Below are 16,230 nucleotides of genomic sequence, written 5' to 3'. Positions count from 1 at the left end.
TAGATTGAAAGAAAAGATAGTGGACATCTTCAGAAAAAGAGACTGGAGGGGTGCCTGGGCGGCTCAGTCAGTTAAACATCTGACTCTTGACTTCAGCGAAGGTCATGGTCTTATAGTTCGTGGGTTCGAGCCCAGTGTCGAGCTCGGTGCTGACAGTGCAGTGCCTACTTGAGATTCTGTCTCCCTCTCTCTCTGCCCCTCCCCCTCTTGCTCTCTATCTCTCACTCAACATAAATAAAAATAATAAACTTAAAAAAAAGAAAAGAAAAGAAAAGAAAAGAAAAGAAAAGAAAAGAAAAGAAAAGAAAGAAAAGAAAAGGAGACTGGAAAAGTATGGCTTGTTAAATTCAATGTCCACCTTGAATAAAAATTATAAACAAATCAACTATCTAAAAACTCATTGCCAAGTAGTATTCCATTGTGTATATAAACCACAATTTCTTTATCCATTCATCAGTTGATGGATATTTAGGCTTTTTCCATAATTTGGCTGTTGTTGAAAGCGCTGCTATAAACATTGGGGTACAAGTGCCCGTATGCATCAGCACTCCTGTATCCCTTGGGTAAATTCCTAGCAGTGCTATTGCTGGGTCATAGTGTAGATCCTGAGAAACTTAACAGAAGACCATGGGGGAGGGAAAGAAAAAAAAAAGTTAGAGAGGACAAGAGCCAAACCATAAGAGACTCTTAAAAACTGAGAATAGGGGCGCCTGGGTGTCTCAGTTGGTTAAGCAGCCGACTTCAGCTTAGGTCATGATCTCATAGTTTGTGAGTTTAAGCCCCGCATCAGGCTCTGTGCTGTCAGCTCAGAGCCTGGAGCCTGCTTTGGATTCTATGTCTCCCTCTCTCTCTGCCCCTTCCCTGATCTTTTTCTCTCTCTCTCTCTCTCTCTCTCTCTCTCTCTCTCTCTCTCTTTCTCTCTCTCTCTCTCTCTCTCAAAAATAAATAAACATTAAAAATTTTTTAAAAAATGAGAATGAGGGTTTATGGGGGGGTGGGAGGTAACTGAAAGTGGGTGATGGGCATTGAGGAGGGCACCTGTTAGGAGGAGCACTGGGTGTGGTATGGAAACCAATTTGACAATAAATTTCATGTTAAAATAAAATAAAATAAAAACTCAGAAACAAAATCACTAGATAGTAACAAGCACAGATTCATAAATAGCAATTCCTACCAAACTGTTATAATTGTTATTATTATATATTGTTATTATAGGTCAGGGGGAAGGATATTAACGCATGCGTACAACATAATCATTGACAATTCGGGCAATTTTAAAAATTACCTGTTAACAAACACAGATTCACAGCCCTGCTATTGAAGAATCACCTGAGTTATTTACTAAAAATACACAATACTAGGCATCAGAATCTCTACTGAATTGGAATCACAACAACTTTGCGAGCTAAGTATATTTATTCCCATTTTTTCAAATGAGACAAATGAGTCACGGAAATGAAGTAACTTGTCTAGGATCCCACTGCTGGAAGGCTACGGAGCCACACTTGAGCCAGACGTCTGACTCCAGAGTCTACACTCTTACTAACTACTTAAGTTTTTTAAAAAAAAATCTACTTATATTTTCCTACTGTTACTTTCCAGATTGTCAAGCTGTTGAATAGCAGAGTGTTTGCCTGTTTTTCTTGGTTTGCCTTTAAAATCAGAATTGAGAGGCACCTGGGTGTCTCAGTCGGTTAAGTCCGACTTCGGCTCAGGTCATGATCTTGCAGTCGGTGGGTTCGAGCCCCGTGTCGGGCTCTGTGCTGACAGCTCAGAGCCTGGACCCTGTTTCAGATTCTGTGTCTCCCTCTTTCTCTGACCCTCCCCTGTTCATGCTCTCTCTCTGTCTCAAAAATAAATAAATGTTAAAAAAAAATTAAAAAAATAAAATAAAATATAAAATAAAATAAAATAAAATAAAATAAAATAAAACAAAATCAGAATTGATTTTTACCTTGCTGAAGAGAGTCTGAACTAGCACTACAATGCATGGTTTACATCTAGGTCTGTGCTGCCAAATGCAGTAGACATTGCCCCAGTGTGGGTCTAGTGCTTTAAATGTGGTTAAGTACAGACTTCAAAGACTTAGAATTGGTATGAAAAGAAGGATGTAAAATATCTCACATTTTCTAATATTGGTTGCACAAAATGATAATATAATGGATATATTAGGTTAAAAATTATTAATTTCACCTGCTTATTTACTTTTTAAAAATACAGCTATCAGAATATTTAAAATCACGTATGGACTCAAATTTGTAATTCACTTAATATTTCTAATGGACAGCTTTGCTCTACATAAATTATCCTTCTAGACTTTCTTCTATTAGCTGAGATAGTTGAACATTCACTACTATATATACCTCGTGGGGTCATCACTTACATGTCTTTGTTTTCTGTGTAAACTCTAGCACAGAGCTTTGCAAGTATTGTGCTAATTAGTTAATATACATTATTTGCACTGGAATAAACTAAGTTAATAGTTGGACCTAAAACTAGTTCCATACTACCGTCCAGGTGTTTGCAATGCTCATAATATTAACACCTTATCATATAGGGGCTCAATAAATGTTACTGAGTTTGGTAACTATATATGAAAAGCTAAGTGATAATTATGGCCAGCATCTAATGTATGAAGAGTTAGACTCATATAAATGTATCTTTAAAGTGATATTTCATATATAGAATTTCATTCCTGAACCAGTCAAAATGTTATGTTTTGAAATATGTTCTGAGGCACAAAATCAAATTTTCTACAGTCTTGGGTTGTAAAGAGAAGCCTGTTTCAAACTAGATGCTACTTATCAGCCTTTTCTCCTCCACCACCAATTTTGAACTTTTTCTTTGGTTTTGAAGTCACTTCATGCAGTGAATGTTATCCTGAGGAGTTGTAGTAATGAAATTTTTATTGAACTAATTAGATTTAAAAGATGCTAAGGTACTTTACTATAATAAGCCATATAATACATTCTTTTTAAAAATCAGTACAAACAATACATTTAGAAATGATTAGGAGGGTAAATTTTATGTTATGTTATTATTAGTAAATGCCTTAAGAAACACTGAGTCAGAATCCTTCATTATGTTATTTATGCTATTGTATGTTGTTACTTTATTTTTTTTTTGTCTGAACATTGCTAATTGCTCTCAAATATATCTCATTTTTGGAATGCAATTCCATTCACGTTCATGGATCCTAAATTCTTCAGGGGCTTTGAGCTTTTCCCTCATACTAAAAAAGCACTACATGAGATGAGCAGTCAATTGGGATTAGAATTCAATGTGTCAGCTAACTCAGAAATCCCAATACAGAATTTAGCACTCCCGGTCAACAGATACTCTCCAAGGAGCTTGGCTTCCAAAAATCAATTATTGGATTGTGTCCATCTAGCTCAAGAGCAGGTCTTATGGTGGCTGTTTTTATTTCCTAATACCAATAGATGATAAGATTTATTTTAAGAATAAATGGTTAAAAAATAACTTTGAAAAAAGTACTAGTTCTATTGAATGATTTTGCATTCTATAGGATTAATTTTCAAGATATTCGAATTGGGAAAGCTGAAATCACTATAAAGAAATGTAGTGTCTTAAGAATTTTAGAAAGAAATGAAATACGCACCCATTTAAGACTTTCATTCAAGTCAGATATTTAAGATATTAACAAAATAAACCAATTCTCTTGACCAAATACCTTATATATGATAAAATTGCAGGTAAGTATCAGGTAAAAGGTAGATGACACCATTGAATGTCCTCTCTAAAGGACTCTAACAGTCCTGTAAAAGTGACCATTTGTCTGCATGGTGTACATTAAAAGCTGCAACATTGGAATAATTCATTATGAGAAATAACAGAAGTAGGCAATAGAGTTTAAATGGTTTATACTTTCATACTTGTATGTTGTGTTCCTGTCTTACAGACTTTTATAGTATTGAATAAAGGGAAGGCCATCTTCCGGTTCAGTGCCACCTCTGCCCTGTACATTTTAACTCCCTTCAATCCTCTTAGGAAAATAGCTATTAAGATTTTGGTACATTCATATCCTTTTGAAGTGATCAATAGTAACTATGTGTGTAATCTGTAAGTGCTTTGTAGCTAAATATAAAATTAGCTTGGGAAATGTCCATGTTCTGTGGCTTTTATTACTCTCATTTTGTATCTTTTGTCATATAAGCCTTATTCTTACAGTTTATTGGTCATAGATATGCCACTGAAACTTACAAAGTCTTTAACATTATATATATGTATATATATATGCATATATATATCTTTCAAATATATATTATATCTAGCCTTTAACACTTTATATACAGATATATATATCTTCCTAAAAATACTTGTATGGATTGAGTCTTACAAATCTAATTTTAGATGGCCGTATGTATCTTTACCATCTTTACCACAAAATTTGTGATTATCTAGAATTTACAATAAGTAATGATATAATAACAGAGAAATATATTTCTAGAGCCAAGTTTAGACATACCTATTAGATAAAGCATTTTAGTTTACCTTAGAATAAACCTTTAAGTATATTTTCTATGGGAGAATTTCAGGCGGCTTTGGCCAATACTTAGTTAATTCTTGAACTTTCCAAATGAAATTATGAGGAAATACTGGAATATTGGCTGAATTTCAAATGTAAGTCATTGAATTATGACTCTGTCATGTAAAACGGATTGCTTAGTAACGACTCTGGAAGTTAATGAAAGAAGCTGAGATTATATTACCAAACGATCTTTAGGGATTTGACTTTGCAATTTCCATTGGTGTTAAAAAGGACTCCAACTAAATTTAGGTATTCATATCATTGGCAAAAACTTTACTTCTGATTATGTCTCATTTGATGGCTTTGGTGATGATAAATGTAGAAATACTGTTGTAATTTTCATAAATGCATAATACCTGATATTTTTTAAAAAAAGATTATAAAACTGAAAAGTCCATTTCTACTTTTAACCTGATGGCAAGAGATTCCTTAGTGGCATAAATATGCCATTTTTAATATTAGAAGATTTGAAACAAAAATCATATGTTCAAGGTTCTTACGTTTATGGAGGTTACCTAATCCTAGTTTGTATTCCTAGTGCCATCATGTGGTCATTTGATGAAAACTTCCTTTTTCACTTCTGGAAAATTTTTATTTGGGCAGTTAACTGTAGTGAAAAGAATATTGGATATGAAGGCAGGAAACTTGTGTTCTAGTCCTCAGCCAAGTTATCTAATTTCCCTAGAGCTTGGGCCTTATTTCTTTGATTTCTGAAATATAGTGATTAGTTGTTTTTTTCAAGGTCCCCTTCAGCTCTGTTATGTCTTAGTCATTTGTTTTAGCTAACACTTGGATCATATTTACTAATAATAGGCCTGTTCCAAGAACCTTCCACATTTTAACAAATTTCATCTGCACCTGAAACCGGCCAAGTCTACTTGATTAGCTACCTTGTATGAAAGTCACTGGAGACATAAGATTCTGTGGCAAGAGTGGCTGAGTGAATTGCCCAAGATCACTTTTATGTTGAATTTTAATTACATTCATGTCACATTAAGTCCTGGCCTTTGGGGATTTTCACTTCTACTTGTATTCAGTGCTGCTGAACTTGTTCAAACTCAGTCAAAATAGAGCAACCTGACCCAGGACCATGCTGTACTCTGACTACGTGGGTTTTTTTTACAAAAAAAAAAAAAAAACATATATATATATATATATATATATATATATATAATATGTACTTAAGAAATTACAGTATTGCTTATATGTGCCTTCCTTAACAATTTGCTATTTTAGGCACCTGAATTCATTCAAATCAGGCTTCTCTGCCCAAAAACTGTACCACTCCACTTTGCACAGCTTTCCCACTAAACTCCTCTGGGAGGCAAATATATTGGTTCAGTAATAGTATCAAAACAATACTTTATACTTATATAAACATTATACATTATCTCACTTAATCTATACAACACACTGTACATGATCTCAATCTATAGTACTACTCTGAGGGTTGATATTATTACCCACATTTTGCAAATGACAAAACTGAAATTTAAAGAAATTAGATAATTGCCCACAGTGTATTAGTCACTGTATCATGGCTAAACTGCAGTTTAATCTTTCAGTGTTTGTTTTATATAATATAATACGTGGATTTGGATTTTCTTTTGCGTGTTCCTTAACAATAATCTACATTATTCAGCATGCTGATTATGTGCACTATTTTGACGAACTGTGTGTTTATGACAATGAGTAATCCTCCTGACTGGACAAAGAATGTAGAGTAAGTTCAATTTATGTTGAAACCACCTACTATGTGTATATGTGTGTTATAGATATGACTATATAGATATGTAGACATATAGACATGTATATTTATATCTATATATAGATACAGATTTTGAAACTATGCCTCAGTGTACCTTCTAAATAAAACTGAAGAATATTTTTATTAAAGCCATCTCTAGGCACAAGTACAAAGCAGGAAGACAAATGACATTTGCTTTCAGGCCTGCTGGTGTTGTTGGATCTAATATCTGTCTTTCACCTGTATTTGATGGTTATCAGAAGGCCAATATTCTCAGACACTCACCATATTTCCTTTAGGATCTACAGTGGCCAAAGCAAATGTGATGAAAGCAATTGCAGAGGAGAGCCAATATGGTAAACCTTGACTCCAATTAAATTTCCAGATGAATTCACTGAGTTCAGAATTTACAAGGGAATGTTACACATGCCGTGAGAAGACAATGTTGATCCTCATTGGGTTTTCATTTCCATTAGGCACATCTACTTCTTGTCAGGCCTAAATCAGTTTCAAGTGCTGTCATCAAAAAATTCACTGAAAAAAAAATCCCCAAATTTGGGGTTTTACAACTTGAAAATTCCATTTAAACTGAGGGCTAAACTAACTGAAGTGAAAGGGTAGTGTTTGTGGAAACTAAAAGCATTACTAACTGCACTGATGACTCTGTTCTGGGTTACCTCTACAGCAGAGAGGCTGGATTTGTGTTAATTTCTGCTGGGGCTCTTCATCCTGCCCAGGTTGTAACCTCTTTTGCTCTGTGGCTGCTGACCCTGAAAACAACCACCACGAGGGTATTCCCAAGAGCCTCTTCTCTACCTGGACACTCCCAGGTTGGAGCCAATTATAAGAGAAACAGAGATCCAAACAGGATGTAATAAAATTTATATACAAAGAATTCCTAAGGTGTTGAAGTTAACGTGTTAGACCCATAGGTCTTTAGTCCCACTGGTTTCTGTGATTTTATTCTCTAACTTCTGAGTAGAAGGTTAAAACTTTGGAAACATGTACATTTCTGAATTAGCCCAACATTTTATTCTAAATTAAATTTTACCTCATAAGACCCTAGAATTATCCTATCGGATATTAACAAAATCCTTTTTCCAAGTTAGTGAACTGTCTTATCTTCTAGAAAGGGAAAACCACAAGACTTGCTAATTTGTCAATGTTCTCTCATTCATTAAACATGATTGAAATTAGTTTTTTATTTTCTAAAGGAATATCATTTTATGCTTCTGCAATAGTATTGATTGGCTACTCCATTACATGAATGTACTGGATAATTCTCAGGAGGTTCTATTCACTTATGTCAATACCAAGACATTTCAGGCAGTAGCCACATAGACTTCATACAGCTTGTATTTCTCACTCCGCTTTTAGGACCCTCAAAAAACAACTCTTCATATGGGAGGGAAGGAATTTAAATTTAGGGATATGTTTTATTTTCATGAAAATAACACCCACCTACTTAGATTCCCTTTTTTAATGTTCATCTCTTCCACTGACAGAGTGATAAGAAATTGATATGCTATAAAAGAAAATTATTGCTTTATCAAGTCTTTTTTGGATGCTTGCCTCCAGGTACACCTTCACAGGAATATATACTTTTGAATCACTTATAAAAATTATTGCAAGGGGTTTCTGTTTAGAAGATTTTACTTTCCTTCGGGACCCATGGAACTGGCTCGACTTCACTGTCATTACATTTGCGTAAGTGCCTTTTTGAATCTTCAAGGCAGAATATGGTTGGGCTTTCTATGAGTGCTTATGTTTTTAAAGACTAAGCTTGCTTTAACCGAAAAATATTTTGGTGTGATGTATACATTTAAGCTCCTGATTTTGTTTAGCACAACAGAGGTCCAAGTGACATTTCACTTGGGCACACAGCTTCTGCAGCGGTTGAAGTTACAATTTCCACATGTAAGAAATATGTCAGCAGATTTCATACATGCCACTTGTTCAACAGACACACAAGTCCCTCCCACATGCACACAATTTGAAGGCACAGGTGTATTCAGAATACATCTGTGAAAATGGCTTTTAAAAATTAGAGTCAGAAACCACTCTGTTGGCTGCACAAATTTTCACTGAGCTTACCCATGTTACGTATTCTCTCTTTTTATTAGTTTGGTAGAATAATATAACTATCTCTGAGCGTCCAAAATTTCTGACAGATCAAACTAATAGAAAAAATGAGGTCCTTAATATATTATGTATTTAATATAGTAAATTATTATTTCATCAGCAAATTGATCTTTAAGACTTATGAGCAGACACATTCTGTCTCTTCCTATTCCTCATCTGATCCCATTTCTTCTTCTCCTCTTTCCCTTTATGATTTTCTTCATCTCATTACCCTCTACATAAACCTTCTTATCCTCATCTCCCATCCAGATATACTCGGTAATATGCACAATTTCTTCATCCCTGTCCTTGTTTTTTCTTGTGGTAAACTTTCCCAAGGAAGAAGAGATTCAGAAAAGGAATCGAAGGCCATTCGGAAGTAGGTGAAATATGTGTGGAGGATGGTGGCCCATGCCCACTTGCCCTCAGCGTTCCTTCAGGAGCTGACTTCTTGGCCTCCTACAGGCACAGCGAGGTAGATAGGATCAGAAGTAGAAATGACATACTGAGGTCTCCAAATGCTGCCTGTCTCATCTTTAATTACATGTCTAGTCCAGATGAGCCAACTCTTCACCATTCCCTTGGGCCACCGTTCAAAAGACAGCATATTGGGACAACTGTTTTTTGAAAACAAAGTAGCAATAACAGCAGATCATAAGATCTTGTTCTGAACTTGCCTAACTTTCACTTGGGAGTTACACTAGGAAAACCTTTTCATGTCCAGATAGTTAGTAAGGCAATCTGCCTTTTCCTGCCTAAATTTCTCTTAAGTGATTTCACATAGTTCATTCTAACTGAAACCCTAAAACAACAGCCAAGATTTAATTTTCTATTGATTTAATTCTCCTCAGTTACACAAGATGTTAATTATATTGCTAGCCAATGTAGCAACAGGATTATACACTTTATGAAGTTTACGTACAGCAAACGGCCTTAAATGATGTGAGTAAAGAAAACCATAGCAATTGACTCTAATTTCTAAATTGCTACATACGATATTATCATTTAGAATCACGAAGAAGGTCTTTATAAAAGACCCAAGCAAATAATATAAATCCTGCCTAAATCTTGAATAACTCTGATTTAATTCTACAGGTATGTAACAGAATTTGTAAGCCTAGGCAATTTTTCAGCTCTTCGAACTTTCAGAGTCTTGAGAGCTTTGAAAACTATTTCTGTAACTCCAGGTAAGGAGTGATTGGTGTGAACCATAAGGCTCCTTGTACCTACAGCTCTTTCTTTGTATCCTGTTATTGTGTCTGTGTGTGAATTCCCTATTACAGATACGTGACAGAGTTCGTGGACCTGGGCAATGTCTCAGCGTTGAGAACATTCAGAGTTCTCCGAGCCCTGAAAACAATTTCAGTCATTCCAGGTGAGAGCTAGGTTAAACATCCGGGGCCTATCCATTATGTCTTTTCAGCAACATCTTCTTTGCTTGATGGTCAACATTACAGAAATTCAGGAGTCATAATAAAATAATCAAAATCATTATCAAAATCAAGTGTTTTATAGGAAATGATTCTTATTATTGGACATAAGTTTTTATGTTTTTTCACTTTTTATCAGCGTAGGAGTTTAGCATGAGATAATGCAGTATATAGTCCATGTGTGATTTGCCCTTAGAGATGTCATGTATTTTTCTCTCCATTGTCAGTTGACCAGGGATTTGGTCCCAACTGAATGTACCAATTTGTAATTTCTTGTTCATTGTAGGTATTGATGATGTTGTATGTACAATGTAAATCCTAATAATGCTTTAAAAGGCAAGGAAATAAGATAATGAAGAATAGCATGAGTCTGTACGGAGGAGGATTTATTATCTTCAAGTCCAATTATATCCTAAACCTCCTCCCGAGTTATAGCAAAACTTTTCCTACTTATAAATAGGCATTGTAAAATATGTATTCAGGTAACTTGTTTTAAAATGGATAACTAACCCTAATGAAAGTATGGGGTGAGTTTCATTAGCAAAATGGAGAAATACAAAACCCTTCATGAAGACCATAAACCTCCCATTATTCTCTCTCGACATAATGGAAGATGATCTTCATTTCGTTGTTTGAATCTTTATGTTTCTGGAGTTCATTTCCTTAGCACTTCCGCCTCCCAGGAAGTGTTGTTCTTCCACTGGCATTGCAATTATTTTCAAATTTATGCATGGAATCTATGTTTTCAAGAAAACTGTGTGGGCCTTTTGTTATTTCCAATGTTCTAAGTCTTCATAGTCATAGCCTTCTTTCTTTAAGGCCTGAAGACCATCGTGGGGGCCCTGATCCAGTCAGTGAAGAAGCTCTCCGATGTCATGATCCTGACTGTGTTCTGTCTGAGCGTGTTTGCACTGATCGGGCTGCAGCTGTTCATGGGCAACCTGCGGAATAAATGTGTGCAATGGCCTCCCACCAATGCTTCCCTGGAGGAACACACTATAGAGAAGAATGTAACCATGAATTACAATGGCACACTTGTCAATGAAACTCACACTGAGTTTGACTGGAAATCGTATATTCAAGATTCAAGTAAGAATTATTGTTATGTAGATTTATTTTTTCATTGTTGACCTGCCTTCCACCAAGGCATGAAAGATTTTCTTAAAATGATTGCATGGCAGGTTGTGATCTCGTAATCACCTGACCATTGGTTTGCACATACCTTTAATTATTTTATTGATAACTATTCTAATTTTGACTCCAAGTGCCATTTTCTGTTATATCATTATATGGGAGACTAAAGAATTCAGCTGCAAAGAAAGTAAGTAAAATTTTCTCTTTTATTTGGTTTTAGTATTTGCCAGTAGCAATGTTACAAGAGCAGAGACAGAACATGATTCACAGGAAAAAGGAATGTCCTTTTTAAAGAAAAATATTAAATACATGAAACTTAGACTTTAGATGGGTGTTTATCTTTATTATTTGAAGGAGATGAGTAATACTTAACAAAAAAATCAAAGAAAGAAAACCTTAGTGATTGGTTGTGTGGAACAAGTAGACTTAGTCATAAAAAATTACTGGTAGTTGGATAATTCTTAAAGTAATGACAGCATAATTTTAAAAACAAATCAGTATCTTTTTATAATTGTAGATATATAAAATACCTTGATTCATACAGATTAACTCTTTCATGACATTAGTGATATGCCAACAAGTAATTTGCACATAGTTGGAAACCTCTAGGTTAAGAATTTGTGTGTCAAAGCAATACATAAAATTGTTCTTTATTCACTCATATGATGCCAATAAGTCTACTGCTGTCATCAACTCCCTGAAATCTGTTATTTTTTTCTCTTGGCTAAGATCAAGGAACTGACTATGAAGATGTCATTTAAGGTTTATTCTCTAGTGAATATGTACTTGGACTCCATTTCTCTTAGAGTCAAAGTAAAAGAAATCATAAATATCAGATTTATTTTCAGCTCTAAAAATCCATACTTATCATTTTGCCTAATGATAATCCATTTGTTGAATAGATTGTTTTAAATCAAATGCAAATACAAATACATGGGAGAAGGGAAGGGGGAAAATAGTTTCAAATAGAGAGGGAGGCAAACCATAAGAGACTCTTAAATACAGACAACAAACTGAGGGCTGTTGGGGGGACAGGAGAGAGGGGAAAATGGGTGATGGGCATTGAGGAGGGCACTTGTTGGGATGAGCACTGGGTGTTGTATGTAAGTGATGAATCACGGGATTCTACTCCCCAAACCAAGAGCACACTGTATATATACACTGTATGTTAGCTAACTTGACAATAAATTATATTAAATATTTTGTATAAATAAATAAATTAATTAATTAAATGCAAATACAAATAAAATGTTTATCTTTGAAAGTAATAGAAAATTAAATTTATTAAAATTAAAGATAAATATTATGACTGAAAGTTGTATTTTCTTCAGATTAAGCTTCTAGATCATTGACTTTAATGCTTAAAACTTCATTTATAAATACCTCATATCAAGAATTCATCCAGAAACTCTCATATTTTTCACTTCATTTAATTTTAATTAAAAATTAAAGAATTCTGTCTAAATTTTCTTGTCTATGTTCAAAGAAGTAAGACATTGGAAATGAAAGTTATTTCCCATTATGTGGTTTTTGTATCCCTTATAGAACTATGCATAGAACAAATTTCTCTGAAAATTTAACATCTAGGAAATATTTCTTTCTACAAAATCCAAAAATTTTTTTCTTAAAAAAGTGATTATTTAAATGCCACGATCTCATCCTTTTTTTATAGCTGTGTAATATTTCCATTGTGTGTGTGTGCGTGTGTGTGTGTATACACACAACACATCTTCCTTATCCATTCATCTATTGATGGACACTTGGGCTGCTTCCATATCTTGGCTACTATCAATAATGTTTCAATAAGCATAGGGATGCATATATCTTTTCAAATTAGTGTTTTCACTTTCTTTGAGTATGTACTCAATAGTGCAATTAGAGGGTATTATGCTAAGTGAAATAAATCAGACTGAGGAAAACAAATACCATCTGATTTCACACATAAGTGAAATCTAAAAAAAACAACAAAACAAAAACAATGACAATAAATAAACAAAAAGCATAAATACAGAGAATAAACTGATGGTTGCTAGAAGGGTAGGAGTGGCAGGTTGGGCAAAATGGGTGAAGGGGAGTGGGAGATATAGGCTTCCAATTATGGAATGAATAAGTCACAGAAATAAAAGTCACCACATAAGGAATACAGTCAATGATATTATAATAGCAATATATCAGGACAGAAGGTAGCTACACTTGTGAACACAGCATAGTGTATACACTTATGGACTCACTATGATTTGTGATGTTGTACACCTGAAACTAATGTAACATTGTCAACTATATTCGAATACATTTTTCAAATGATGATTTAATTCCTTACATTTCTCTTTTTGTCTTCCCTGTCCTTATTTATTCAATAAAATTTATTGATAGATTCCTGAGTCCCAACAATAGTAATATGGAAATAATCAATGATTAGACTTTCTTTCAAGGAGTAATAATTTTTATAAACAAATAATTACAATATAGGACAATGAGTTTAATAATAATATAAGTAGCTACATATTACTGGTAACACAGTGAGAGGAGTTCTTAATTTCGCCAATCTTTAGTGGGCAGGAAATAGAGAATATCAAGGAACAAGTCACAGAAGTGACACTTCAACTGGATATTAAAAGAATCTAAAGAATTTGCCAGCAAAAGAAAGCTTTGAGATACTATAGTATTCACCTCTAGTAATTATTTTAGCTTTACTATTTAACATTATTTTTTGTTTCATTTCTTTTAGTAGCTGACCTGATTTATGCACCTTTACTGTAAGCAGAATATATCTGGAAGTTGATAGAATGCAAATCATAATCAACTGTTAAACATTTATAAATAGTGTTTAAAAACATAGTAGAGAGAAAATATATAATCCCTTTGTTTTCAAATATGTGGCTATTTTGAAAAACAAAGGAATCTCTGTCATGCTTATCTATTTTTACAGAATGAAATTTTCATTTTTCACGAGGGTAATAGAAAAAAACATTTGATGCTTTTTAAATTTTTAGGTTAGCACCTAAATTATCACTAATTTTATACTCATAAAGAACAAATGCTTTCTTCTCTTAAGTAATCAATCCCCTTACTATAATATCTAGTATTTTGAGGGAGAAATGAAATGGCAAATCTCAATGTCTTTCAGGGAATTATATAACATATTTTAAATCATCTATGAATCCTAAAAGTTGGGGCCTCATCTTGCTTTCATTTTGCAGTGTAATGCAAATACTCATCATAGGACTTACTGTTTCCTAAACAGGGTATCATTATTTTCTGGAGGGTCTTTTGGATGCCCTACTATGTGGAAACAGCTCTGATGCAGGGTAAGCCAATAATCTGTGTGTGTTTGTGTATGTGTGTATACTTTATTAATACTTATTTGCTATAATTCAGGCTACCTCTAAGGTGAGGGATTACTTAAAGGTTAGGCAAGTTTTTATGTTTCATAAAACAAGGAATAATACTTTTGCTTTAATGCTGTGTCCCTTAGATGAGTATGTGTGAACTAGAAGATGACTCTAGAGGCTTCCCAGTAGAGAAAATGAACTAGAATATGTTAAAATGCTAATTATCAACAGAAAGTAGTTTTGTAAAATATTATTTAAAATGCTAGGTAGTATTTTAATGATGAAATCAAGTGGCTAGTAAAATTATGTTGTCAGAAGTTGGGAAATGTATATTATTTATCATGCTCTATCTCTTGTGATAACTTCCATCCCTTGAAACAGCCAATTTTCCTGGCTAGACAATGTTATAAGTATAGCATGCTATCGGAATAAAAAGACAACAGAACTTTGTATACTTTCTTTTGTCCCATTTATAGCCAATGTCCAGAAGGATATATGTGTGTGAAAGCTGGTAGAAATCCTAATTATGGCTACACAAGCTTTGATACCTTCAGCTGGGCTTTTTTGTCTCTGTTTCGACTGATGACTCAGGACTTCTGGGAAAATCTTTATCAACTGGTGAGAACCTGAAGAGATACATACTGCATTTAAGTAGAAACATATAAGAAAAACACCTTAGTGCTGACTTCCAAATCACAGCATAATATAGCAGAAGGAACAGAACTTGAAATTGGGAGATTTGAATTTCTTTATCCTATTGATTATAACACATATTAAGCATAGTGATGACAGGATAGCAATTCCCTCTCGTTTCCCTTTGGCTCAAAACTTATTTTCCACCATTTCCAGACACAGGTCCTCTCAAACAGAAGGCACACCTTCCCCTCAGCTCCATCTGCCCACTCAAATATTATTCCTCAGGTGGCAGGTGATGAAAATCAATAAGCAGATATAGAAAGATAATTTTGATGTCTTCCTTGACTTTTATCACAGGCTCAGCTCTTTGATGGAATCTCTATGGTATTTCGTTTGATTCCATTTTATTTCTGGTGCATCCAAGAATTCCCTCCAGGAGATCTGAATGTAAATGCATGAGTTAGAGGAGAAGGAAAAGGATGAGGTTAAAGAAACAGTCAAGGAGGCAGAAGGGGGTGTGACCATCATAATTATTATTTATGTCAAGGGTCCTACATGACACACAAGTAAAAGTTAAAGCCACTAGTCAGTGAAATAATACTGAAAAAATAATTCTAATGTTTTTATTTTCAGACATTACGTGCTGCTGGAAAAACATACATGATATTTTTTGTGCTGGTCATTTTCTTGGGCTCATTCTACCTGATAAATTTAATCCTGGCTGTGGTGGCCATGGCCTACGAGGAACAGAATCAGGCCACCTTGGAAGAGGCAGAACAGAAAGAGGCTGAATTTCAGCAGATGCTTGAGCAGCTTAAAAAGCAACAGGAGGCAGCTCAGGTAAATTCATCAAAATCGAATATGTCCTGTCTCATGGTACAATTCTTTTTTATTGTTTTGGTTGTTGCAAAAACACTGGACAGAAAGTGAGAGACAGATAACTGACTCCACTTAAGAGAAACTGGTAATGACGGCAGATTAGTAATAATTTCTACATTTTGATCATCTATAGATCATTTAGTTTCATTTTTTTTCTAAGATGTCTGCAATATTGACCACAGTGGAACCCTCTCATACTATGTTTTAAGATTTTTAAAAGGGAAAATGTGATTCTGAGTCTTCTCGAGGAAAAAACACTGAATGGGTATAGGAGAAAATCCTAAGAAGTCATCTTTTCTTAGAAAAAAAAAATGTGTTGGTTATTATATATAAAGATGTTCATCTGGCTCTTAAAAGACAATCTAGTCTTTTCTTTAAACAAAAATATATCGTTTTTAATGT

The 16,230-nt window shown here is 34.2% G+C and overlaps 1 protein-coding gene across 1 annotated transcript in view; it reads left to right on the top strand.

The window, feature by feature from the left end:
- Positions 1-16,230, top strand: part of LOC115521495 (sodium channel protein type 1 subunit alpha) — a 149,168-nt gene that overhangs the window by 74,873 nt on the left and 58,065 nt on the right. The window contains exons 3-10 of the mRNA XM_030326768.1: positions 3,920-4,038; positions 6,183-6,272; positions 7,875-8,003; positions 9,701-9,792; positions 10,667-10,936; positions 14,226-14,289; positions 14,790-14,931; positions 15,583-15,789. Of these exons, the coding sequence (XP_030182628.1) occupies positions 3,920-4,038; positions 6,183-6,272; positions 7,875-8,003; positions 9,701-9,792; positions 10,667-10,936; positions 14,226-14,289; positions 14,790-14,931; positions 15,583-15,789 (1,113 nt within the window). The remainder of the gene's footprint in view (positions 1-3,919; positions 4,039-6,182; positions 6,273-7,874; positions 8,004-9,700; positions 9,793-10,666; positions 10,937-14,225; positions 14,290-14,789; positions 14,932-15,582; positions 15,790-16,230) is intronic.

This window comes from Lynx canadensis, chromosome C1, assembly GCF_007474595.2.
Source record: "Lynx canadensis isolate LIC74 chromosome C1, mLynCan4.pri.v2, whole genome shotgun sequence".
Taxonomy (NCBI): domain Eukaryota; kingdom Metazoa; phylum Chordata; class Mammalia; order Carnivora; family Felidae; genus Lynx; species Lynx canadensis.
The sequence above is the reverse complement of the archived record's forward strand: the minus strand, read 5'-3'. Positions and strand labels throughout refer to the sequence as shown.